We start from the raw sequence: 27,799 nt of genomic DNA on the forward strand, positions 1-27,799 counted from the left end.
CCTATTCCCTATTCATCCCATCCATTCATTAGGTCAAACTGTGCCCGGAATTTCATAACCCCATTCATTCATATTTATATCTACATATTTCCATATTTACATATTTATGTGACCTTTACATATTTCTAGGCTCAAGGTCAAACCGTACTAAGAAGTCTACCTCCACTACTCATATTGTAAATAGAATTGCTTTTCGTCAAGCCATTTTGAAACTGAACAACTTGGTTGTTATTGGCTATTTGTTTTATTATAAAACAGAATCACTTTAGTATGTGCTTTTCCCATAGTTTAGCTTTTCTCTGAAATCGGTAGTTTTAAAATGAAGAAAAAATACTACATGTAGGTCCCCTAGAGATGAATCCTTGAGAAACATGCAAATTCATATCAAATAACAAGGTATGTAAAGTTATGTGCAGAAATAAAACAGTCATTCATTATTGATTCCGGGACAATAGATGATTTTTGATACTTTATTTGTATGTAAAAAACACCTGTTTGTTGTAGCCTGTTTATAATCAAAGCAAAAACAAAGTGCGAGCAAGAGAAACAAAGAAACAGCATAAGTCGACCCAATGGAAAGCATTTTTTTTTTTAATTTCAAGAGAAGATGATTGACCAAGCTTTACCAGCGTGCATAGTACAGGGTTAGTCAAGAAAAGCGGAATCCAAACCACAAAAATTATATTTCATATTTAAAATAATATGTAGCACCAAAAATAAAAATGACTGGAAAGCAGATTTCATAAGATACTTTGGGATGAAAAAAATATTGAAATTGCTCAATTAGTTCAAAGAATATCACAATTTAAATACAATGACCCTAAAACCTGTTTTCCCCCCCAAAAAAATGTTGTGTATTCTTACTGTTTGGAACAACAAAGAAAATGACACAGAATACTTGTTTCAACAACTGTCAACAACAGTATAGTGCACAGTATCTTTATTAACCACCCTGGTTTTAGGCAAACAATATGATTCAAAAGAAGGGCATTCGAAAGGACTTTATTGAATATTTTTAATCTTTAAACTGAGGTTTTCTCTAAATATTTAGAGATATCACTCAATAATTAAAGATTTCTCACAATCGTTTGTAAGACGAATTATTTTTGATAAATATGTGACATAAGGAAGATCTTTTACTGTCAATGATTTAAAGAATCTTTAAATTATTTAGAGATATCTCTAATTCATTTAGAGATATCTCGAAATGTTTTAAAGATATCTTTAAATCTGAATTGTGTGTTAAATAATCAGACACCTACTTCGTGCATTCCAAGATTTAAAGATATCTTTAAATATTTAGAGATATCTCTAAATCGGTTACGGCTCCGTTGAACCACTGTTTGCACGCTGAAGTCAATCATGTTGCCTTAAAATGCATGAAAAAAATCGCCGGTGTTGCCTGTCAAGTATCGCATTTGAATTGAATGGTGTTGCCATATTTTTTAATATCATGTCATCATCGAAGTCGTCAATAAAATAATTGTATTGTTCAAATGTTGGTACCATTGGTACCAACATTTGAACAATAGGTCAATACTGCGCAAATTAAAACACGATTTAGAGATATCTCTAAATGATATATCTCTAAATGATTAAAAGATATCTCTTAATCTTTTAGAGATATCTTTAAATCATGATATCATTTAATACATTACAGACATCGTCGATAGCACTAAATTGTTTTAAAGACTTTGCTAAATGCTATATAAATGTTTCTTTGACTCGCCATAATTATGATTGAATGTTCAGAGTGAGCAGAGTGACGATAACCATGACGGCGGAGATGACGATGATGGCGATGATGATAAAGATGTTACTGTAAGTTTAATCATGAGTAAAATATTCAAAAAGTGGCCATATAAACCATGATCCAAACTCAGCTCTATAGACTTCGGGTAAAACTTATTCCAATTAATAATTGCGATAATGCTACCAACTAGGGTACAATCCGAATAACTTTACCGTTATCCTTTCAATCCTTCAGCATGCTTTTCATCCGATCTTTCACGATCGACCCACAAGAAAAGGAACATTAACAGCAAAAAATGTTTACACCAGTCTGAAAGCCTGATCTGTATACAAAATGATAAAGAGAAATGAATATTTACATAGATATCCAAACCAAACTTATACCAGCGAGTAAATAACCCCACAGGGTAAATGTAGTAGAACGCATCACTGCGCCTGAGGCATTTGCATCCAACATTGCGACGATGCGTACGGGTGCTCCACTTCCATCTACAATTTTCATAGGGAGTGCATACACCTTAGCCCCTGTGTTTGGCAGTTGGTCCAGGTTGGCCACGTTCTCGATTCCGTAGATGTCGGCTTCCATTAAGACCCGGTGGGTCATGAACTCTTCATTCTGCCCGCAGTCCAGGTTCGGCCCATCAATCCCAAGACCAACTATCTTACGATTTTGCACCAACCACGTGGCTGCTTCTGGTCCAACTCCCGGGGAGTGAACCAATGACTCCCCTTGCTCATCCAGAAAGGTGTCGTTACGCGTCGTTCCTTGGTAGGCTAGTCGATCCAGGTAGTACGCACCCCAACCAGTGTAGACGAAGAGCAAAGATTCGTCTGGAATCTTGCCGTGGACCTCCTCTCAGTCTTGGAGATCCTGCGCTGTCATTGCATAATCTCTGTCTATTTTAGCTTTCTCTGAGATGTCAACTCGGACGGCCGCGCATATCAACCTACCGAGGGGAATGTCATCAACGCGCATGCGGCCTTTTGCAAAGTGTGCCGGGGCATCGATGTGGGTGCCAGTATGTTCCCGCAACGATATGTAGTTATATTCAAACCTGTAAGAATGAAAAGAATGAGTCAATTAATATGTCAACGGGGACCCCCAATCTTTCCCATAAACAGCTATAGGTAACCCTGCTGAAAAGGTCAAATGCAGGTAATAATGAGCCCTGAAATATTCTGCACGGGATTGGAATTGTACTATATTATTTTAAAATCAAAATAGAAGCTATATTGCTGCCGTTATTGGCCTTTTTATTTGCTAATCAATTATCTTATCGTGGTTAAACGACGTTGCCGCGTCTGCACGCCTCTCATATACTATAGCGTCGGGCGCAACATGCGCCATCATTTGAACATGCTATGAGGACCAGTACGTTACTTACCATGGAAAATCGTCAGTTGAACCCCGTTCTAAGACGGTAAAATTGAAGAACCCTGCGTTTGGGTAGGCCAGAGTGTTTTCGTCATAACCGTAGGACATGTCTAGAAGTTCCCCCCTCTCGAGGGTCAGAACAGAGTTGAACCCACACAATAGGACGAGTACGGAGAATCTACTAGCCATGATTTTCGAAGTTTAAAGAGGTTGTGGAATGCTCGAAGACATTTCCGTCATTTTTCGGGTATATGTAGCCTTAGGTGTGATGAAATAAAAACGACTATTGTTTCTGTCATGAAATGAGTACAAACGGTACTTTTGAGAGCTGTTTTTCAGGTCCAGTTTCGACCCGAACGTGCAACTGTGTAAAAGTCGTCGTTGCGGGCAGCAAACAAAACACAGTAAATCGTGACGTAATAAACAGGACTCGTCTATGCTACTGTGCATCGGGAGTCCTGTTTATTACGTCACGATTTACTGTGTTTTGTTTGCTGCCCGCAACGACGACTTTTACACAGTTGCACGTTCGGGTCGAAACTGGACCTGAAAAACAGCTCTCAAAAGTACCTTTTGTACTCATTTCATGACAGAAACAATAGTCGTTTTTATTTTATCACACCTTAGGCTACATATACCCGAAAAATGACGGAAATGTCTTCGGGCATTCCACAACCGCTTTAAGAACTGCTCTGAGTCAGTACGAGACCAATTGCAGTACCTGCATCAGTTACATTCACCATCACTGAGACATAGTACGTGGGACAGCTATAATGGAATGGGCTGGTCGATTTCTTCTGAGCAGCAGCAAGTGCGATGACGTACTGCAATGTATCCATGACGACCTTATAGCAACAGGGCAAGGTTAAGGTTACGGGGACCCTAGGAGCGGCTAAGTTAAAGAGAGTGGGAGTCCTCACAAAATAAACATAATAGGAAAGACACACGGATTCACAATTTTGTTTCCCAATCGAATGTCCGCCCGGAAATGTCCAAACCCAATGTCCAAAAATGTTTAGAATATAGCTTTGCAGTTTTGGCTGCCCTCTGCGGTTGTCTTGTATAGATCTCATCAATTACTCGTATATCTTTGAGATAATAAATGTCATGCTCAGTCCCAATGGCTAGATTAGACTTTAGCCCAGATGCACAGTGGATCAAAGATGCTTGTTTTTTCTTCCTCTTCTTTTTTGGGGGGGGGGGGTGGTTAAGATTAAAGAATCTGAAATATGCATTATGGGGGCCCTCTATGGAGAGTAGATGTGATAAAAGCGCAGATTATTACAAAAAAACATGACAGCTATCGATCGTTCAACAGCTTTGACCGAATTTTTGCTCGAAATTACATCACAACTTCTACAGGTGGCTCCCGGATTGGCTGGCGTGCCGGGTCACATAATTTGAATTGATATTATTACACAGATATATCGGACGTTCATAGTGTGTCCCAGCATATGCACATTGTCTGATCCCCATACTGTTATGGAGGGTGTGGCGGGGGATGGACCCCGCCTTGATAGCTCTAAATCCACTCCTCGATGGAAGCTCCCATGCAGCAACGTGAAAATCGATAACTAATTCAATATTAATTTTTATGACCCGATCCAAACTTTCAATGTTTTTTTAAAAAGAACATATTATACCATTAATGAAGATACACATTGGTGTATTGCTCTATAATGCTAAACATATACTTTTACATTATTTCGTTCTTCAGTTTTTCTCTGTATTCTAGAACTTAAGCTGCAATGTTCAAATCAAAATCATTCTGCACACCAATCAATATGATTTAATGTTGAATATTCCTGATCATGTAAATTGCATACCCTACCGAGTATGATTTTACGTAGATGAAAATCTCAACCAAACATACTGGAGGTATGCTGATTTGGTCAATTCTACTTGTTTGTTAGGACGTTTCCTACATAAGGGACTCAACACTTTAAAAACACAAAATTAATATGCTATACCCAGCACAATATGGGACAGAGGGGTACCCCCTGAGTTCTGAGAGCCATGGAATTGGGAAATTGAAGACAAGTGGCACTGCACCTCTGGCCTGGACTTGGGGCTTCCAACTCGGAGCATTTAGGGTGCAATCGGGCCCTATTTAGCCATGGTCTGGATGGATCCTTTTTTTTCAAGAGGGCTATACTTTTCCAGTTTGGGACACATCATTTGTTTTCGGGGTGATCTTCTTTGGGTGAGAATTTCTCAAAAAAAGTCAACCGTAAACCCCCCCCCCCCAAAAAAAATACAACTGAAAAGAAAATGAAAGATGACATGTTGATCATCATTTTACTGTGCAGCCTGCATGAACACCTGTGAGAGTTCTGACTATTTTAAAGAAAAGTTACAAGTATGGGGATTTATCACTGCAGGTGCTGTCTTTGGGAATTTTTGGATACTATGTCGGCAGATTCGCTGATTAATTAGGCAAGACAACACCGCCTCTTGACCTCTAGATTTTGACCAATCAGCGGGCGCTTGCTATATCGGGTCTTCGGTCATTCACCCGTTGCGCGTCATAGACAATAGATACAAAACAATGTATTCAAATTGACCAATCAAACCATGGGAATGAAATGACGTCCCGCTTTAGTAAAAGCGACTCCGATTGGCTGGCGCGCCTTGCATTATCTGCATGTCTAGACATATCGGTCGTTATATACAGGAGATAGAGACTCTTGGCTCCGTGGGTAACGGGTGATACTCAGACTATAAATGCCTGCGTAATAATCAATCAAGATTTTTTCCAAACCCATCTTGTTTAACATAGCCAGTAACTTTATGCATATGCACATCCTTCCACGTATTCAGACTCGTGGCTCGAGTATTTACAAAATTTAAAGGAAACGATACAGATTAGCTACAGTATAACAAAGCAGCTCATTTTCTGATTTATAATCAAATTCTTAAGTTATGAAGCTACGTGTGTATGCCGTTCATAAAATTGCGTTATCACAATCTGTGTAATGTAAAGATGATAAAATGAAAAGAATATTTATCACAATAACAATTCAAAAGTCCCTGGCCAGGTTTACACGAGATGATGTAATGTATTTACATGACATCACCTCCAACACTATCAGCGGCGTAACAGTTTTCAATGGGGGCATCTCCAACAAGCAGCGGATCCAGCATTTTTGTTAGCACATTCTTGCTGAAATGTCGACACCTTTTTTTCACCGGACACTTGGCTTCCGTGTAATGGGGAGGGGGGGGGGGGGTGCTGGTACCGTCATCCAAAATAGGGGCGCTCTTCAAAACCGGCCGTTATACAAACTATACGCAGGGCGCATTGTAAGGGTTTTGGGGCTTGGTTTTCATATCCCTCGTTCATATAAGAACTCTCCATAGAAATACAAATTATCCAAAATTGTAGGGCAAGCTTTGTTTCATCTCGAGGGGGCACATCCCCCTGCCCCCGGTTCCGCCGCCCCTGGTGCCGCAACGAAAGCCGTTTATACAATTCATCGTTTTGATAGAATTTATACTCCATACTACAGTGGAACGCCGCTATACCGAACACCACTATACCGAACATTCGGCTATACCGAACATCGTCCTTGGCTCCAGGTTTTTATGATGTACAAAACATACCGAACATCGTTGTTAAAAAAAAGTCAACAGATTAAAAAAAAATCTACCGGTTGCACATGTATTAAACACTGTTTGGGCCACTTTTAATTCCCGAACATCAAACGACCCATAGTTACATCGTGTTCGAATGTTGAAGAGCGACATATGGCTATTATTTACCAAAGGAATAAAAGGGAAAACTATTGCTTAAGTTTCGTGACAACTCCTCATGCGGCCACGGGATGTGAGAAATGCCAGTTCACTATTGGTCAAAAGAGGGTACAGGCGGTTCAAAATCGCTATACCGAACGATTGTTATTACGACCACTTTCTGTGGATCCAACGATGTTCGTTATAGCGGCGTTTCACTGTATAACCATTCAAAACAAGACAGAGATGGGGAGCATGCAAATGAGACGAGGATGGTTCAGACAAACGCCATTCATCTATTGAAACATTAAACTGATTACAAGAAAAACTCCACAAACAGAGAATGTGGCCCAAAGCATTGCTGTACCCGAGGAACTATCCCCATCTAACATGGCGATGATACGTACAGGTGCTCCACTCCCATCTACAATTTTCATTGGGAGTGCATACACCTTAGCCCCTGTGTTTGGCAGTTGGTCCAGGTTAGCCACGTTCTCGATTCCGTAGATGTCGGCTTCCATTAAGACCCGATGGGTCATGAACTCTTCATTCTGCCCGCAGTCCAGGTTTGGCCCATCAATCCCAAGACCAACTATATTACGATTTTGCACCAACCACGTGCCTGCTTCTGGTCCAACTCCCGGGGAGTGAACCAATGACTCCCCTTGCTCATCAAGATAGGTGTCGTTACGCGTCGTTCCTTGGTAGGCTAGACGATCCGGGTAGAAAGCACCCCAACCAGTGTAGACGAAGAGCAAAGATTCGTCTGGAATCTTGCCGTGGATCTCCTCCCAGTCTTGCAGATCCTGGACTGTCATTCCGTAATCTCTGTCTATTTTAGCTTTCTCTGAGATGTCAACTCGGACGGCCGCGCATATCAGCCTACCGATTGGTATGTCATCAACGCGCATGCGGCCTTTTGCAAAGTGTGCCGGGGCATCGATGTGGGTCCCGATGTGTTCCGGCAAAGACATGTAGTTATATTCCAACCTGTAAGAATGCGAAGAATGAGTATAATAAACGGGAGACCGAAAATTATTCCCAGAATTACTGAAATGGTCAAAGTTGCAGGCAAATTGATGGGCCGAAGAATACATTGTGCAGACTGCACAGGATAGAAATTATATCGTAATAAAATAGAACCTATTATTGTTGCCGATATGGGCCTTTTTATTTGCTTATCAATGAGCTGATGTTGCCGCGTCTACATTGCTCACGGTTCTAGCTTCGGGCGCGATATGCACCATTATATTTTGGTTACGCAAGGGCGGATTTCCAGAACACAATTTTTGGGGCCCAAAAAATGTTTAGTTTCCCCAAAAGTGGATCCCAAAAATACGGCTTGGGGTTCGGGGCCCGCTTAAGGGCCCCGAAATTTTTTTGGATTCTAGATGCTCTGTGGTGCGGTATGAGGCTTTTTCTGACCACTTTAACACTTCGCGTGCCAATTTTTGGCAATATAATATCAGACGCCTGCTGGGAATCAATCCACGACACAATGTAATTTGAGCTACCCGGCCCTCAAAGTCCACCATTCACCCCAGATTAACCCCTGGTATCCCTCAAGCCCTAAACAGTCAATAAAACCAGACACTAACCTCCTGTAAGCCTATGTAAATGCGCACAAGCACACTAGGTTTTCCCGCCAATTTCCAACCCCTCCAGTAGGATCACAAGACTGACACCCCCTGTAGTGGATGTACCATGGTCCATACTAGGATCTAGTGATAGATGACCTGGGCATGCATGGGCGTCGCGAGGGGGGCAAGGGGGGGCACTTGCCCCCCCCCCCCGGAAAAGCAAAAAAAAAAAAAAAAAGGAAAAAAAAGAAAAGAAAAAGAGGCGCAAAGACAAAGTCGTGTAAATTTAATGAGTTGGGGGGGGGGGGCAAAATGTCCCTGCCCCCGTCTAAAACTGATAAATCGAGAATGTGTTGAAAAATACAAGCATTTTTGGGCAAAAAAATGTTTTGCCCACCTCTAGAAAAAATCCTGGCGACGCCCATGTGGGCATGGCTACCACGTAGCTGGGACAATAAAAAACACAGAAATGTGGAAGTGATTTTATTCACGCTGACTTCGTCTAAGTTAACCAAATCTTTTGGAGGAAAAGATGGTGGTGTGTGCAGTGCCTGCCTTTATTGCGGCGCTACATTAAAAAACAAATGCATGGCATGGCCCCCGTTGGATCCCCTGGGTCCGCCCTTATGGTTACTTACCATGGAAAATTGTCAGTTGGACCCCGTTCTCCGATGCTAAGCTGGAAGAACCCTACGCTGGGGTAGGCCAGAGTGTTTTCGTCATAACCGTAGGACATGTCTAGAAATGTTCCCTTCTCGAGGGTCAGGACAGAGGTGACTACACACAATAAGACGAGTACGGAGAATCTACAAGCCATTTTCGAGGTAGGCCTATACCTGCTCTGAGTCAGTACGAGACCAAGTGTAGCTATACCTGCACCGGTTACTTTACAGTTACCTAGGTTGCTACAATGAAATGGGCTGGTCGATTTCTTCTGAGCAGCAGCAGAAATCGCGATGACGTACTGCAATGTATCCATGACAACCTAAAAGCGACAGGGCAAGGTTACGGTTGCGGGATCCCCATTTAGGTGCTGCTTAGGATTGTGGGAGTCCTCACGAAATAAACACGACTAAGTCTTGTTGAGAGACACATGGATTCGCCATTTTTTCACTACAGAATGTCCGGAAAATTCCGAGCCCAATATCCTATATTAAAGATCCTACGGTCTGATGCCTGTCTGTCTGTCTGTCGGTCGGACTGTCTGTCTGTATGTCTGATGTATGTGTGTGACGTTACGAGTGTAAGAGAAACACAATGCAATGGAGAGACTTTACAGCCCCATGGTTGCATATACATGTACATGATGGTGCAAAAAGAAAAAAAAAAACACTTTTGACAGGAAGTTTAACTTAGATACCTAACATTTGTTTTTTTTAATGTAGTGATATAGGCCTATAGCTCTTCAACCATACGTGGTGAAAAAAAATATCTAAAAATCGCAAGAAAAGACTTATTTTGCTAATTTGAATACAGGCCACGTGTAAGTCTAGTTGTAGTGTTTTGTTTGTTTATTTTGTCTTCAAATCAAGCTCCGGAGCTCAGTCAAGCAGATGGAATAAAGCCGTCCGTGGACAAACAGGTTTGGCACATGAAATGTTTTAGTTACCATTATCTAAGAGACAAAAGATGCATTTGCAATCCTTTTGTCGTCAGGTGAGTTTAACGATCAATATTTTATTACCATTAATTTGAATGTTTTAAATATGCTCAGCAAGTAGGTGACAAGTAATTGCTGTCAAAAGTATAGGTTTCCTTCTTTTTGCACCACTCTGTATGTGCCCCGAGTTCACAGTCCTCTGAAGACACGATTGGCAAGTAAAAACAAGTATTAATTTAGTTTTATTTTGATTTTTGGCAAATCCGTTTCTCTCAGACTTTGAATAGATAAATGTTTTCAAAATTATCTCTGTGGAAACACTCCAAAACGTATCGCTATTTACGAAAACCATAACGATCGTGTGAATTCGTACGATAAGAATATGCATTTCAAAACCTCTCACTCAATATACGTCAATTGAGGGCCCACTTATCATTTTTTTTTTCAGATTCACCCAGCGCACAACTTAAACGAACTATGAAAGTTCGATGATAAATCTGTCAGCTTTTCGCTCCAAGTCATAGGCGTACCCAGCGGAGGGGGAGGGGGTAAGGGGGTATTAAACCCCGTCCCCAATATTTTGTAAAGAATGCCCTTCTTCATTCAGATTTTTGAACACGTATGCAAATGAGGAATAGTCTGGTGCCTGCCTGTGCGTTACATTTACATCTGTTTTTGTATGCGGTGTCGGGGAAAAACAGAATCAATTCGTCGCAGCGCGAGCATGGCATGAGTTACGAAAATACGGTTTTATTTTAATCAAACTGTTACGATCTTAACAAGACAACATACAGTATCACATTTCATATTAATATGAACAAATTGGAAGGGAAATGAATATTTTAAAGAAGGCGTGGACGAATGATCGCGAAAACACGTACTGTACGTTGTGAATAACAACACCAAGTACACAATATAAATCCATTTTTAGCCTCTTGCGGTATCGATCGAATCAAGATACATGAAGAAAGTTTCCTATCCATGGCTTACTGTTGGAAACGCGGTTGGAAATAAAGTAAGCACTGGGGACGAGGTTGGGATTTTCGCACCTCCGGTTTTCAATAGCAGGTGCTCTGTGCAAAGATAGGCTCTCTGTACTTGATGTGTTTCATGGATTCGGATATTAAGGGGGATTTATCGCACAAGACGATGAAGAAAATGCCTGTCTGTTCAGATGATTGTATCAAGTCACCGACTGGCCGATTCGCCCTAGATTTTAGTTTTCTGTTGTTTTGACAACTTTTTAAAACCTGCAAACAATTCAAATTATACGACTCCACCAAGCCATTTATTCAAATGATCCGAATAAAACTTACAAAAATGTTTTACAAAATGGAAAGTTAAAATAGACCAATAGTTAAAAGAGATATTTCTGTAACTCATACATTGTGTAACCCAGACCGTTACTAGTATGCACATTAGACATCCTTCCACCTTTTCAGACTCGTGGCTCGCATGTGTTCTAAACTTATTGGAAACGACACAGACTAGCCGCAATGTAACAAAAGCAGCTCATTTAATGATGTATATCAAATTCGTAGTTTCTGAAGCTGTACTTTTTGTGTGGGCCGCACATAAAATTGCGTTATCACACTGATCAGCGTAATGTACCGATGATAAAATGAAATGAATATTAATCACACATAACAATCAAAATGTCCCTGATCAGGTTGACCCGGATTCCGCCTAATACCTTTCAGGGTCGAAAACGACACTGCGAGTCAACCGTTTCTGTTGATCATTTTTCGAGTCAGTTTGACCCGGAAAACTTGGCAAAACTATAGGGGGCCTACAGTGTCATTTCGACCAAGAAAAGGGTCCTTTCTTAACTCCTAAGTATTTGGCCTAATAAAACTGGAGTCCGGGTCAAATCTCCCCAGGCAGTTTTTTTTTTAGAGTGATGTACTTAGCATGACATTACCTCCAATAACACTATCAGTGCTCTCAATTTAAGCATAGCGCAACGATAGCCGTTTATAGAAGTTACACCCTATACTGTATCTATTCAAGACAGAGATGAGGGTGGTTCAGACAAACCAATGGCCATTCATCTATTTAAAAATCAAACTGATTACAAGAAAAACTCCACAAACAAAGAATGTGGCCAAAAGCGTTGCTGCACCCGAAGAACTATCCCCATCTAACATGGCGATGATACGTACAGGTGCTCCACTTCCATCGACAATTTTCATTGGGAGTGCATACACCTTAGCCCCTGTGTTTGGCAGTTTGTCCAGGTTGGCCACGTTCTCCAGTGCGTAGATGTTGGCTCCCAATAGAATCTGATGGCTCGTTACACGAGGGTTCTGTCCATAGTCGAGGTTCGCCGTGTCAATCCCAAGACCGACTATGTTACGATTTTCTAGCAACCACGTAGCGGTTTCAGGATCCAATCCCGGGCTATGTATCAGTGACTCCCCTTGATCATTCAGAAAGGTATCGTTACGAGTTGTACCAAAGTAAGTCAGGCGATCCGGGTAGAAAGCGCCCCAACCGGTGTAGACGAAGAGCAAACAGTCGTCTGGGATCTTGCCGTGGACCTCCTCCCAATCTTGCAGATCCTGGACTGTCATTATGTAATCTCCGTTTACCTTCACCTTCTCGGAAATATCCACTCGGACTGCCGGGCGTATCAGTCGACCCAGTGGTATGTCATGAATGCGCATTTTGCCTTCTGCAAAGTGTGCCGGAGCGTCGATGTGGGTGCCAATGTGCTCCGGGGTACAAAAGGAGTTATCTTCCAACCTGTATTACAAATAGAAATAGAAAACAAAATGTCGAGTTAGAAAAACAAACAAGCGAACCCATCTCATCCCAACTCAACTTAACCCAAGCCACTTTTCTTTCATTGTCTTCACCAGTTCCAAATATATGAAGATGTTACCTGACTTTAAATTCAAATTCAATATAGAAAAAGAAAACAAAATGTCGAGTTAGATATAGAAACCAAGCAAATCTCATAGTACTTATTTGAATCAATTATTAATAGTACAATCGTGTAACAGGGATTTGAAAACTGTTTTATTCAACTTTTTTTAAGACTGTATATGCCTATTGACAAGGCATTGAAAATCGCAATTCAAAATTGTAACTGTGGGTCACCAGCATGCAGGAAGCAACGGCACACGAGCAGATCATTTTCGGAAGAATTTGTGCTTAAGGTTTTACTATATTTTGAACAGTTTTAACTATCAAGCTCAACTGCGGTCATGAACCAGATTTCCAATCCAAGGTGATGCACATTAGGCCTTATCGTGTGGAAATGAAATACCCATATATTGCACTTAACTTACCAAGGAAAGACGCCCTTCGGCCCTCGATTTCGAACGGTGAGCTGAAAGAATCCATTTCCAGGATAGGCCAAAGAATTATCGTCGTAACCGAATGTCATGTCAAGAATCTCCCCCTTCTCAAGGGCCACGACGAGGGTGAACATGGACCAAACGACGAGTCCAGTGAATCGATGAGCCATTTTGGAAAATATACAGGTTTGCAAACATCAACTCACTCAGTCAGTCTCGCTGTCTTGAGACAAACTCCTGCATTTATGACTGCAATATGAAATCGTTACCTCAGTGCATCATAATAAACCACTCCCGCATTCCCATCCGGCCAAGGTCATCGTGGCTTAGAGCGGCGGAGCTACGAAAGCACGAAGCGACTGGAGCAAAGATTAAGTCAGCACGCACGAGTGGCGAAGCCACGAGGCCTTTTCCAACTTGATTTTGTTGAATTATTCATAGTTTTTTTATGCAAATAAGAAGAGTGCTGAAAGGTTAACCAATCACAACGCAGATTTTGCCTAGTTGCTTCCATTTGTGAAAGAAGGGTGAGTGAGGAAAACGTAAGAGCAAATAACTGTAAGGTCAGATAAGAATAAGTACATCAGATAATTTCTTGTTATAAGTAAAATTAAAATAAGATAATGTAAACTAAAAACAATTACGCGATTACGATCTCGTGGAAAACTAGACTCGCATGTTTTGTTTTTCAATTTTGTGTAAGCATCCGGGCGCGTCGACGCGCCCGGGTAGTAGCAACGCACGCACTAAAAGGCTGATGATTGGTTGGAATTTGTCTAAATGCCGCTTTGTCTAATGCCGGCAAGTTCAGCCACGATGTCCTAGGCGAAAGGCCAGCACTCCTAGGACTTAGTATTTACAGTCCTTGGACAATTTAATGCCCACATCGTTTATGCTAAATGATTTATGTATTATCCTGTGACCTCAGGGGCGTATTCGAAAGCCTGCATGCCATTGCCGTGTGACCTGCGACCAGTGTTCTGGTGTTCAGTGCCCATTACGATTTAAAGGGCGCACACACTGATCGGAGTGAGAATTTCTACGCGAGCTCATAATAGCATGAAAAGTGCTCCCACAACTTCTGAGGGCAGATTTGATAAAATTGCGGTTGAAAAAAAATGGGTCCTTGCCTGAGAAAGTTGAGGGATGCCATTTGCAAAATGGCTGCATGCAGGCATGTACTTATAACCCTCAAAGAAGATGCGTGCGCGTGTACGGGTGTCAGTCAATCCGGAGTACAATCATTGGCGCACCCAAGGGGGGCCTCGGGGGCTTGAGCCCCCCCCCCCCAAGAGGTTGTCATTTTTTAAAATTTTGTTTTTAGTTTGCCTATTTTCTAGTAGTATAATATGGGTGTAAGTCCGCCCTCCACCCCTAAAGACCCATTTTTTTCTGCGGCCACAAATTTTGGGCATTTTTTTCTATTTAGTTTTAAACTTAAAAAAAATGAAAAACATAATGTGAGCCCCCCCCCCCCCCAAGCCAAATCGTGGATGCGCCACTGAGTACAATTAGGTTCTTAAAACTGCGACCTCGGTCCACATTATTTATGCATTTATTTAAAATGCTGTGTGGTGAAGGGGATGAATTGCATTACGAATTTGGCATTTCATATTTTAGTGGGCTTAATGGCTGTAAAATGCCAAGAATTTGAGTTTCAAATATGGCTTTTATTTGTCATTGGGCAGCGTAATCAGAATAAAGTTTCTGCATGAAACAAACGGTGCCACCTCTTACTTCAACGCACGTTTTCCCTCATATTTTCATAAAGGCTGTAAATACCAAATAAATTGGTTGAGAAGAAATGACAAGTATTCTTTCAATTCATGCTTTATTCTATTCAATGGCAAAACCTATAGATTAATTGTGTCAAGTTTAATTAAAACAAAAACAAAAAGATGGGGAAAATTTCATTACGATTTCCAATTTCGAAGAAACCAAAATAATTTCATATGTTTACACCAACGTTGAACTCTTAGTATATAAATTACATAACGTCATTTTTCGGACTTTAAATTCACCTCTTACAGTTGTTCAGTTTGGCAGGAAATTGACAATCATACATTAACCCCACACCACTTTGAGTTTTGAAGGGAAAAAAATCAAAATGTTTTCATCTTTTATTAAATTGTATGATAAATCCCTTCCCGTTATTATTAATTTTTTTCGTACATTGTGAAAGAAAGTCAAATATAGTCAAATATTAATACAGTAGTATATGATAAAAAAAAATGCTAACACAATACAGCATATATTACCTGCACGCCAAGCGACCCTATATATCACTTATACATATTATTATTATTATTATTATTATTATAATAACTTTTCAGCACGCATGCGCTCTGAGGCGGAACTGGCAATGAATTAGTAATTGTATTGGGCACGTTCATTTAGGTCGTACAAGTAATATTCCGTTGGTCGTTTCACTTTTTTAAAAGTGGGAATATGCCCTACCCTAACAAGAATCGCTGACAGTCGAAATGTACTTTCCCAACCTCGTCCCCAGGGTGTCGAGCAGTACGCGCCCACCACTACCTGCTCTTTCACCCTGGTATCGGATCATTTGCATGTCCAAAGTTTTTGGACACGTATGCAAATTAGGAATAGTCTGGTGCCTGCCTGTGCGTTACGTTAGCGTTTGTTTATGTACGCAGTGTCTGGTAAAAACAGAATCAATTCGTCGCGGCGTGAGTTAGTACGTAAACACGATTGTTTTCAAAGTTTAAATGTTACAATTTCTCCAGCCAATATGCAGTATCACATTTCATATTAGTATGAGCAAATTGGAAAGGACAGGCTTATTTGGGAGAAGGTGCCGTGGACGTAATAACTAAAATGAACCTGAAAACACGAAGTGCACGTTAAAAATAACAACACCAAGTGCACGATATAAAATCGGAAGAAAGTTTCCTATCCAGGGCTATACTAATGGAAGCGAGGTTGGAAATAAAGTAAGCTCTGAGGACGATGTTGGTCCTGTCCGTGCTATTTCCAAGTTTAACCCATAAAAATGGCGAATTGGATTTTGCTGTAATTTTCAGAAATGAACTATTTGAGAGGTAAGTATAATAGATCAAATATTGTTACACTAACATTTTTGAAGTTTTGTGTTCGAAAAGGTTGGAAACGCCAAGAAAAACAAAAATGTTCAAGAAGTCTGGTTCCCTGACTCCACAAAAGATAAAATAGATCAATTTATAAATGATGGAAAATTGTAAGGCAAGGGAGCCAGTCTAGCTGGCCTGCACCCGTTCATGAACATGTAACCAATAGCAAACACAATTTGGACTGGAAAATGGTAAATTTGGAGCAGAAGTTGATAAATAGTTAGGTTTTTCCAACGCTGGTCGGCCGATCACCGTTGGAAATGTTTACAAAAATACCATTTTCTTGAAAATGACTTCACACCAGGTGCCATAATTTTACAAGATGCTTGAGACTGTCATTTACCAGCATCCTAGTAAGGTATTTCGTAAAAACTTGGTAGTTTTATTTTTCGATGTTTGCAAATGTTGTATATTCCCTTTAACCTGAGCACTTCAGCAGTTTCAGTCAGGTTGAATCTGAAGGGGGTATTAAGTAGCTCTCCGTTGATGTCTAAGGTCAACCCAAGTTATGTTCACGACTTAACGACATCGACTTTGTAATATAAGCTCAAAACCTTTTGCTTGGTAAACTTGATTTACTGTGGCGTGAGCCATCCGCACAATCTACATGTGACCTGTTTGGTCTCCCTTGCATTGACCAATATTCCCTGTACGTCATGCCGACACGTATATTTCATGCTACTCTACCCCAAAACGTCAGAAAATTATAATCGAGTATAACGTCGAGTATAATCGGTATTAATAACTCGTATATTTACTCTTCTATCTACAATTAAGCCTACAGTTTGAATTTTTTTTTTTAGAATTTTGACCAGGAAAATGGTCATGTTGACCCTGAGAAGTGTCGTTCTCCCCCCCTCCCCCCCCCAAAAAAATGTCAGGATTCTTGTCAAATCTGACGCAAACGTTTTAGAGGAATTGCCATCGGACAGAGTGAATTTTGACATGAATATAACTTTGGAATATTGATCATTAATTTTAGAACTAAGAGAATATAAAACTAATATAAGCATCATAATATTTTGCCATTCTATGGTTACAACTTTTCATTTTTATCTTTGCAAGATTTGTGAAGCAGATACTTTTTTTACGACCATGTTAGTTAATTAAGAGCTAATCTGCAAAGATTATTATAGCCAGGTATCTGTTGGCTAAAACAAAACTGAGATCAAGCCCAGAAGTGTAACAAACGAAGCGGAGAGCATCACTGCGCCGGAGGTATCCGCCTTCAACTGGGCGACGAGACGCACTGATCCACCACTTCCACCTACAATCTTCATGGGGAATGCGTACACCCAAGCTCCGGTATTTGGCAGTTTATCGAGATTTGCCACGTTCTCAACGCCGTAAATGTTTGCTCCCAATAAAATCTGATGGGTCATTAATTCAGTGTCCTGACCAATGTCGAGGGATGGTGCATCTAATCCAATGCCCGAAATCTTGCGATTTTCCAACAGCCACGTGGCTGCTTCTGGTGCAACTCCCGGCGAGTGAACCAATGACTCCCCTTGCTCATCCAGAAAGGTGTCATTACGCGTCGTTCCTTGGTAGGCTAGACGATCCGGGTAGAAAGCACCCCAACCGGTGTAGACGAAGAGCAAAGAGTCGTCTGGAATCTTGCCATGGACCTCCTCCCAGTCTTGCAGATCCTGGACTGTCATTCCGTAATCTCTGTCCAGTTTTGTCTTCTCAGTTATGTCAATTCGGACGGCCGGACATGTGAAGCGACTGAGTGGTATTTCGTCGATGTGCAGCTTGCCTTCGGAAACATGGATGGGGGCGTCCATGTGGGTGCCAACGTGTTCCGGTGAAAGGATATTGTTGTACTCCACCCTGTTGGAATTTGAAAAAGATGTAGAAACGATAAAGTCATGTAACAATCACTTAAAATCTGCGGAACAATCTCATATAGGTTAACTTAATAAGCAATTGACCTTGACCGACCGTGCTTAAAAATTGTGATTCGTGAGGACTAGAACCAACATTAGCAACCATTTCATCATCAACTGGAAAGCTTTTATATAAACATGTTCCTGCTGGCTCAAGTGTACATGTCATTGTGTATACAAGTACGTAACCGAGTGGAACGTAGACTGCTTCGGGAATTCGGTGTATAATGTTTTTTCTTCTTCAAAGTTAGAGCGAGTGATTGTAAGTTTGTATAATTCTGGTCCAGGTTTTTTTCACTGCCTTCTGATGAGCGTTTCTTCAGTCCTGCCACTTCAAATGTGACATCGGTTTTCCATTCTTTCCAATGAATGTTAAAAGACATATAGCCTAGGATCATTTGCTTGTCATGACTTTTGTTCGTTTGCAATAATAACACCAATCAAAATCCAAAGAACTTAAAAAGAAACATGTTCTATTGCCTCAGATCACACCACAGAAAATGCTTTACTATAACTGCATGTCTCCCAACTATATCCCTCATTTACATTTAACTCTCCACATTTTCATCTCCAACACTACGCCCTACCCGATCTATGATCGGGTAATTCAGCTTGTGTTCTATAAACCTAACCTGTTGAAGTTTCAGTGCAGTTGACATTACACTTTTGATCATGAAACATGATCTCTATAATTGTATAACTCTTTATTTCCAAAAATCAGTCAATTGACCGATTGTTTGGGAATCACCTATATTTTTTCATTTCTTCTAAATGGCAGCAATCAATTTCATTTATTTAATACCGTTAGTTTTAGGATAAATGCAAATGATCATATAGGCCCTATGGCTCTAGCAAGGATTGCTTTGCTGATGAAGGAGCATCCTAGGATACTACAAACTTACCACGGTATAGCGTTCAAGGGCCCCCGATACTGTGACGTCAATTCGAAGAAACCCAACCCGGGATAGCTGAGGGAGTTGCCATCAAAGCCGAAAGACATGTCCAGAAGTTCCCCCTTCTTCAGGGCCAGGGCAGAGGTGGACATGAGCAACATGACGACTACGGTGAACCGATCGGCCATTTTGAATTAACGTGTCTGATGAAGGGAATTAAATAAATGGCTACAATGATGATTCATATTCCAAATGAATTATGCCAAGGAGTTGATTTGATATGCTTAAGGAAAGACAATGTTTGCCTACATAGCCGAGCTGGACCCGAAGGGTTGACTGCTGATCAGTTGTTCAGTAGTTAGACAGTCGCAACCTGAACGGCCATTTATAGACCTTTCTTTTGTTTGTAAACATTGGCGCCATTTTACATGGGCTGCCGCAAGCGCATATTATTGAAGCCGTGGTTGGCAACATGTTTTACCAAAACAAATCCCCCAAACGCCCTTAATACAAAGTAAAAAGGCACGTCTGGGAATTATGTTGTAGCTTTGTTGACAATGTTGTATTTCCAACAATGAAATAATATTTTGGTTATCTGTATAACTCTTCTTTATTTTTGCAGTGCTGGACCTTCCATAGTTTCCAACCCGTGGTTGGCAAAAATGCAGTTTGCCAACCAAGCGTAGAAAGGTCTATAGGCCCTACTCAGTGTCTCAGTTGGTCAGTGATAATTCCCGGTCCCCGGAAGATTTATTTCAACTAGCAAAAAATATTGATATACATGAATTGTTATTATACAGAATCTGTATCCTCTTATGTAAATAATGAAGAAATGTATTGTTATGACAAATAATGCAGGAAAAAACGGTGTATCGTCGGTTGAAATAATAAATAAATATTGGGGCATTTGAAAACCACAGGAAAAAGGTCTCAATGTGTTAATGAATTAAATTCGTGCAGTATAGAGGAAAGGTCGACCAAAACCGGGTTTGTCTCCAGCTTCGGATAAAGAAGAACTTAGTACCATATGACTTGGGAACCTCTGTATAAATGAATAGGTCCATGCTCTGCTTCAGGAACATAAAGTCCTACAAGAATCAAAAGTTTAGAATTTTCTATCCTATGCAGGTCAACAGTTTTACATCAAAATCCATCAAATTATGTAGGAAAAAAAGACATTTGAAGTACATTTTAACAATGACCCCTACATGACATTTGACCTCTACATTCCGAAGCAGAATTGTGTCTTCACATCCAAGGGTCACTGCATCTAAGTTTCATCAAACTCCATCAAAGCATGCATGTACAATGTTATAAACTTTTCCCTAAAAAACATAACCGAAACTTCCGTGAATTAAATCATTATTGACCTCAGTTGACTTTGGACCTGAAAAATATCCCACATAATCTTTGCTACTCGATTTACCCTAATTTCCAAGTTTTATGGAATTCAGGTAAAAAAAAAGTATTTATATGAACAGCTACTGCGCCTATCGGAGCCACGCACAAAAAAATCGTAAAGACTTTGTCTAGTAACGATTTAAAGCTTAACCCTGCGCAGCGTTTACAAAAAAACTTTAAAACAACTCGTCAACTGCCCTCTGGGCAGCAGGTACTTTCCCGCACTACGCAAGACCCTATTCATAGCAACACAACAAAAAGCCACGTGCCAGACAGTGTCCAGACAGTTGCCAGACAGTGCGCAGGTAAGATAATTGACTGGCGGCTGTGCCTGTGGTATGCAGTTATGAAGGGAGATGACTGTGTCAAGTTACAGGTCTTTGTTGATTTTCAATGAGACTTGGCAGGAGGCCTGGTAGAAAGTTTGTTGACACGGCCTGGGTGTAGCCCTGGCTGCAAAGTTCACTAGCTGATTTGGCAAGGGTTGAATGAGGATTAGATAGGAGGTGAACGTTATTGGCCCTCAATTTTTTTTTCTTCAAAAAATTCGGTTACCTGGGGCCCAAAGGGTAGCAGGTCACTCTGCGCAGGGTTAAAAAAAAAATCAGCACCCTGAAGATGTCCATAAAATTCCGGCAACTGACTGAATTTCTTCGAAGAAACCCCGATAAAATATTGGCTTGTTGATGTAACAACCCGTTAAATAAAAAACAAAATCTGAGAAGATTGATCTGTTTGTAACTATATAAATGAATAATTCCTTAGGACAAAAGCAATTATTGACGAAGCCCTTTCAGTACTAAATATGTTCCGACAAGCGGACTAAACAGGCAGGTAATGCTTCGCTTTCATTTCCTATACTGCATGATTTTATATTCCTAGTTCCGGATTGTTAGCAATTCCCGGCCTCAATTTCTCAACGTCGTGAATTACAATCAAGGTATTGTTTTAAACATTTTTTTTAAAAACCGAAGCCTCTTTCAAATTGTGAAAGTTATTATATTAAATGACTTAGTCTATTTTTGACAGTGAACACCTTCTACAAGCTATTGCCGCCGATCAGCTTTTTTGTTTAAGTGTTCTTGAAAATTAAAACTCGACTGACACCAAGAGAATTTGCGAGCAAATTTTAATTGCAAAATCTTGCAAATTACACGACCTTCCCCGAAAAAAGGGGTGGGGAGGCAAAGGAAGAAACATAGAGCATCACTTGAATAAATTAACTGGCGAAAGATTGAGTAGTCATGAAGTTGCAATATAACTGCTCGTCTGTTTTACTTTGGTAAGCATTTTCTTCTACTCATATCTTAAATGCATATAGGATCATTTGCATTTATCCCAAAAGTAACCTACCAAATTATTATCAAAAAAATTACTCGAATAAAGGTCGTACGGGTTCTAAACACCGTGGATTTTTTTCCGTCTGGCTTGCTGTCATTTAGAAAAAAAATCCACCGGTAGAAATGTAGGTGATTTCCAATGATCATTCAATTGATATGTATAGGCCTAGAGTGCTTAAGTCTATGGACGAAATCGTCCATTCGTGATCAAAAAGTTGTACATGATATTTCACTGTTTTCTCGAAACGTGTATACATTACATACTGATCGAGCTGAAACTTCAACAGGTTATATAGGGTTTGAACAATCGTCTTTGGATTTTGAGTGGTGTTTTTATTGGAAACGAACAAAATGCATAAAAAAGCAAAGGATTCTACATGCGTCTTAAATTGATAAATAGAGAGGAAAAATTAAGGGAAAAATGGAGCACGGATTCCACGGAATAGTAAACATTTGCTCCGAAAAATCTGGCCAAAGTGGTCAGGAAAGCCGAGGGCTGAGATTGCAGAGCTTCTAAAACCCAATTGTGCATCAGAAGAACATATAGTCTGGCCCTACATTATTTTGGCATCATCTCTTCACTATAAGTACCGAAAGTTATCTTTATTGAATCGGGGCCTGTTACAAAAACTGGGCCGACTGCATAAGAATGATTTCTCAGGGGCCCACACCACACATCATTGCAAATAATAATAATTATATGCACACACATAATTACTGTATTTACATGGCCTAGCGGTTAAGAACACTGGACTCATGCTCTGGTGTTTCAGAGGCAACAGTGGCGTGGGTTCAAGCCCAGGCCCGGACACTTGTGCCCTTGAGCAAGGCACTTAATCATTATTGCCTCGTCCTTCGGATGGGACGTAAAGCCGTAGGTCCCGTGTGCCGTATAATGCACGTAAAAGAACCCAGCAAACACTTATCGCTATTAAAGAGAAGGGGTTCACCCCGGTGTTTCTGGCAGTTATCCTCATACATATACAGTATGAGGCTGCAAGGATAAAGGTCTTAAGTTGGTGTGATATTCTGAAGTGAATTTTACCGACAGAACCAGAACCAGAACCAGAACATGTATACCCATATGTTACAAATTAAAGCGACACTGGGTCCTGGAAACAGCCCAATTAGGCTACAAAACGCGCTTGGAACGAGATGATGGTAATTGGAAATAACATTTAAAGTAGGATATAAACATCCACACAACTATCCTTTAAAAACTGGGCGGTTTTGTGTTATTCCTGTATTATGCTTGCGAGAACGAATTTCGGGGTCCACTTTTTGCAACCCCATCAATTCGAGCTGTTAATTGGATGCGTGTTGTGATTTCCTTCGTAATTAGGGTGCAGTGAACTAATTCAAGTGAGAATTTCTGCGCCAGCTGATTAGCATAAAAAGTGACCCCACAATTTTTTTTTTTATAAAAGGAGACCGTTTGGCTTTAAAAACGGTGGAATTGTGTACATATAGCCAAGGATCAACTCCCTGGTTTTTGGACTTCTATCTGAGGGCAGGCTTGATAAAATTACGGTTGAAAAATGTGTCCTATGGAAAGTGGAAGGATGCCACTTGTAAAATGGCCACATGCAGACTTGGGAACTACCACTGGAGGTGATTTTGTTTTGGTGTGAATATTTAAAAATGTAATCGGCTACCCAAAATTGAATGAAAACATGAAGGACAAGACAATAATTTGATTTTGTTTGAGAAACCCCAGTGATGTCGGTTTGCATGTTATTTGGCCCTGAACTTTTATAATTTTACACTGTTTTCAATGGGGCTTGAATTGGTTCAGTGCACCTAAAGTGTTCGCCTTTTGCGGACGTTGAAGAAACCATTTTTTTCGCATTGGTGTCCGATGTGAAGCGGGTTTTTTCGTTTTCTCTCGGGAACGGTAAGACATTCTTTCAACCAGACGTTTGAAATAGGCTAATGGGCCATTCAGAATTTTCAATGTTTTAAAATTTCGACTTTTTTTCCAAATTATTTTGACCCACCCACCCACCCCTAATTTCGATTAATAAAAAACTGAACATGTACATGCACTTGCATGTACATGTACTTGAACACCATGTACATGTGTGTCTAGTTCAGTGACGGCGTGAAGTTGTTGGTCTTCCTCTTTTGCACTGGTGACCTTCAGTTTTCTTGTGTTTTGCCAGCTGATATGCTGTTGGGAAACGAATGACAGGTTGCAGTTTTGGAAGCCACAAAGATGACCGTGGTTTTGTCGTTTTCTGGATGAGGTGGATGACATGTGACATACGAGGTTGTGCCTGTCACGTGAGGTAGCTGAGAAAAACATTCGCTCGTACCCCCCCCCCCCCCCGCCCTGTTTGCAGGGCGGGGGGTACGAGCGAAAGAAAACATCAGGTTTGGGCAGACATCACATCACAGGCTGCGGTCCTCGTAGTCTTGGAGTCCAGTGGTTGAATAGTCCAGTTTTTATAGCGATTGGATACACGTAGGCCTACATGACGCACATGTACAGTACACAGTGGCGTAGCCACGGGGGCGTGGGGGGGGGCGACAGCCCCCCCCCCCATGAAACCTTGTCGCCCCTCCCCCCCCCCGTCGCCCCCCCCCCCCCCCCTGAGATTTTGAGTTTCTAAAAAAATTATCATTGATCTACATGACGCCCCCCCCCCATGAAATGTTTCAGCCCCCCCAGCGCCCCCCCCCCCCCCCCCCCCCCCCCCCCCCACTGAAAAATTCCTTGCTACGCCACTGGCCCCGGTTGACCATGCACACCATGGCTCGAACTATAGTGTGATCCGGTACACTCGCTGGCCCCGTCCAGCTGTTGCTTCCCCGTCACTGTAGTGGTCCGCTCCCGCTTCAGTCCGGCCGTCTCTGCGAAGCGAAAGCTCGTACCATGCCCACTCGGTTCAGCTAGAATCTTTGGCATACTTGGTTCCCCCAGTTAGTGTTGTGAGACTCCGACACCGGTGTTAAAACCAAGGAAAAGCCTGACGTTGGAGGAATCCCCACGAAGTCAAATATACCAGTAAAGTCACTGAGTGAAAGCTCTGTTTCCCGCCAAATTCGTTATCATAGATAATAATGTTGATTCTAATATAAAGTTAATGAACTAATAGGGAATGCAACAATAATTTCAGGAATGAATTGCAGGGCAGTTCCGTCGCACAGCCTTTAACGTTTCACCACTTGAAACTTCGAACTGATAGACACATGGATTACAAGATAAGAGAACTGTTCAATTGCCTCATTGAAGTCACCGTGTTAAAATTAGAAAAAGTTTTAACTATGGAAGGTTGTGAATCTTTTCTTTTAAAACTGAGGGAGGAATTATTGCAGTCATATTTATTTTATCGTCAATGTAAAATTGTGTCTTATTTCATTTTGTTCCGGGTATTTTCTTGTTGTTTCTTTAGTGTGTGTATTTAATGTGAGTGTAGACGTATGTATGCCAACTAGGTTGTATGTTTTTATGGTTTGCATTTTTCTCTCTGGGGAATGGGATTGCTTTTGTTTCTCGGTTTTGTTTTGTTTTGTTTGTAATAATATTTTTAGCCCGTTTGTAATTCATTCCCGTTATTGAGTCTTGTTTTGTTTGTTTGTTTGTTTGTTGGGTTGTAAGAGTATTTATTTATTAGTTCGTTTTTATATTTTTGTATCTATCTGGCTTGTCCATTGTTTCACTCTATGATTTTTTTGCTGAGTCTTGTCTCATCTCCCCGTCTTGTCTCGTCTCGTCATGTCTCATCATGTCTCGTCTCGTATGATTTGTACAATTTACTTTTCAATAGTACTTTAATTTTTATGAATGTAATTTTAAATCTGTTTTATTGGCAGGGGTTTGGATAAATGTCTGATGACAATTGTTTTTTTTTTACTTTTACATATCCGTGGCAGCCTGTCCAACTTTTAGCTTTTATTTTATGTTTTAAGATTTAAAATAAAATAATTGAATCAAATAAATCAAATAAAGTTTCTTCAAGTCTTTATAACGCTGGAGATTTCCCGATCGCAGTACATTTGAGAGGCAGCCCAAATAGGCGCGACCTAATCCGGCCAAATTACGATTTGTATACTAGTTTATCTATAATAATAAAGAATGTTGGCCCCTGCACTTGAGGGTCTGTATTTGTAGAAGTGAAGGGTCCATGTTCCTGAATTTGGATTTCTGAACAAAAAATTTGAATGGAATCTATATTGATATGGAGTGGAAGTAATCTGTTTGTTTTTTTGTTTTTTTCAAAATGGCGATGGGGTGATCATCGTTCGAGGGAAAAATCACCTAAAAGTCATAGGTCAACCCCCCCCCCCCCAAAAGAAGATTTACAAAAAAGTAAAGAGGATTAATTCAGCTTTCATTTGATGTATGTTTTGATCACCTGTGAGGGTTCAGAGTATGTTCCCCGATTTGTTTAAATTGGGGTATTTATCTTTGGTGCCTATGGGAATTTATGTATTGGTGGATTCCCAGCACAACTCCTCACAATAACCCCAGTGTTAACAATATTTCTCGTTGTGGGTCTGAAAATGAAAATTGTCCGTTTGTGTATTATGAATATGATCAAGTGAAAATATTTATGCAGTATTTTGCCCATTTCCCTCAAAACTGCATATTGTATTATGTACATTTTTATCAATTTGCTAGAATATGTGATACCTCACCAACAAGTTCTTTTAACGAAATTCAATCAGAATATTTATCAATTTTTAAAAACAAATTTAGTTGTGTTACTTGTTGGTGTCCCTGCCACACTGTACGATGGTGTAGCCGTGCGTTATGCACGTGGATTGTGTACTTCCGTTTTGACGGGGACTTTACTGAATAGAGTCTGGTGACTGTAATAGAAATTTCTTTGAATAAAAGTCGAATAGTTCATTCATGTGCACTTGTTATGCAAAGCAGGGGCAGTGGTTCAAGGATATCTATGTCGACTTGCAGAAAGTGTGCAATAACGCAACTTGAATGCTTTTATGTGTTCACAATACAACGACGCTGTTTAGTTATTTCACTGTGTGACACAGTGAGAAATTTTGGAATCATAATGGCGTCAGCGATACTTGCTGGGGAGCTCTTGCGTACGACTTTCTGTACTTTGGTACTGTTGATTCCAGGACAATATTGTGTGTACAGTAACCCGACGTACCCAGATTTTTAAAGACGAAATTGCCGACCTCAAACTTGTTAGTGCCATATTTGGCAACTATATATGCGTTATTAGTTTAACTAAACAAATGAACAGGTTAATTAAACATAGTACCATTGAAGGTACAAATGTTCCAGCCCCCCAGCCCCCCCCCCCCCCCCCCACTGAAAAATTACTGGCTACGCCACTGACAGTACATACAGGGGACGAAGTTGGAAAAGAAACACGCATCGCAATATCGGAACGCTTGCGCGTAGTTCAGGCAAGTCAAAAGATCTATCTTTCTTGGTTTTTTAATCTTTTTCCATGAAAAGTGAATTTCGATTTTCAATTATGTAGCTTGACCCACCCACCCACAATTTGGAAAAAAGATCGAAATTTTAAAACATTGAAAATTCTGAATGGCCCCTAAGCATATAGAGCAAGCTCTATGGTCTAAGTAAACAATCCAAAACATGGAATTTTCGGGATTTCAGGACCTAGTGCCCCTTAGTAGACTAGCCCCAATCATCCATCATTGTCCATGAACAAAGTATAAGTAAGTATTAGATAGGCTTAAATACATACCTCGTATCTTGAAGCACTTGACTTTGAAGAACAACTGACCACTTTTCTTAAAGTATGAAACGTGCCTCCCACAATCCACCGTTGTCTGGATAATTATGAATGGTCATCAACACGAGATAACCACTTAGGAAGTGT

The 27,799-nt window shown here is 40.6% G+C and overlaps 2 protein-coding genes and 1 pseudogene across 2 annotated transcripts; all 3 read right to left on the minus strand.

The window, feature by feature from the left end:
- Window positions 1-1,765: 1,765 nt before the first annotated feature.
- On the minus strand, window positions 1,766-3,316 carry LOC119743257 (annotated as a pseudogene).
- A 3,476-nt stretch (window positions 3,317-6,792) lies between these two features.
- Window positions 6,793-9,289, minus strand: LOC119743556 (isatin hydrolase-like). The gene is made up of 2 exons (XM_038219979.1): window positions 9,078-9,289; window positions 6,793-7,849 (listed from the first exon to the last, which is right to left on the minus strand). The coding sequence occupies exons 1-2, from the start codon at window positions 9,254-9,256 to the stop codon at window positions 7,156-7,158; spliced, it is 873 nt and encodes a 290-aa protein (XP_038075907.1). The 5' UTR covers window positions 9,257-9,289; the 3' UTR covers window positions 6,793-7,155.
- A 2,010-nt stretch (window positions 9,290-11,299) lies between these two features.
- LOC119743259 lies at window positions 11,300-27,782 on the minus strand. The gene is made up of 5 exons (XM_038219661.1): window positions 27,665-27,782; window positions 19,243-19,436; window positions 17,604-18,284; window positions 13,333-13,536; window positions 11,300-12,784 (listed from the first exon to the last, which is right to left on the minus strand). The coding sequence occupies exons 2-5, from the start codon at window positions 19,419-19,421 to the stop codon at window positions 12,091-12,093; spliced, it is 1,758 nt and encodes a 585-aa protein (XP_038075589.1). The 5' UTR covers window positions 19,422-19,436; window positions 27,665-27,782; the 3' UTR covers window positions 11,300-12,090.
- Window positions 27,783-27,799: the final 17 nt, after the last annotated feature.

This window comes from Patiria miniata, unplaced genomic scaffold, assembly GCF_015706575.1.
Source record: "Patiria miniata isolate m_02_andy unplaced genomic scaffold, ASM1570657v1 HiC_scaffold_6, whole genome shotgun sequence".
In the NCBI taxonomy this organism is placed as follows: Eukaryota; Metazoa; Echinodermata; class Asteroidea; order Valvatida; family Asterinidae; genus Patiria; species Patiria miniata.

What these genes read in the sequence shown, in the direction of transcription:
- LOC119743259 (XM_038219661.1), bottom strand. Translation starts at nt 19,421, where the DNA reads ATGGCCGATCGGTTCACCGTAGTCGTCATGTTGCTCATGTCCACCTCT. An exon ending in CCCTTGAACGCTATACCGTG is followed by an intron (nt 18,285 to 19,242) that starts GTAAGTTTGTAG and finishes AAATTCCAACAG; the next exon opens with GGTGGAGTACAACAATATCC. An exon ending in CCGAAGGGCGTCTTTCCTTG is followed by an intron (nt 12,785 to 13,332) that starts GTAAGTTAAGTG and finishes TTTGTAATACAG; the next exon opens with GTTGGAAGATAACTCCTTTT.
- LOC119743556 (XM_038219979.1), bottom strand. Translation starts at nt 9,256, where the DNA reads ATGGCTTGTAGATTCTCCGTACTCGTCTTATTGTGTGTAGTCACCTCT. An exon ending in CCAACTGACAATTTTCCATG is followed by an intron (nt 7,850 to 9,077) that starts GTAAGTAACCAT and finishes GCATTCTTACAG; the next exon opens with GTTGGAATATAACTACATGT.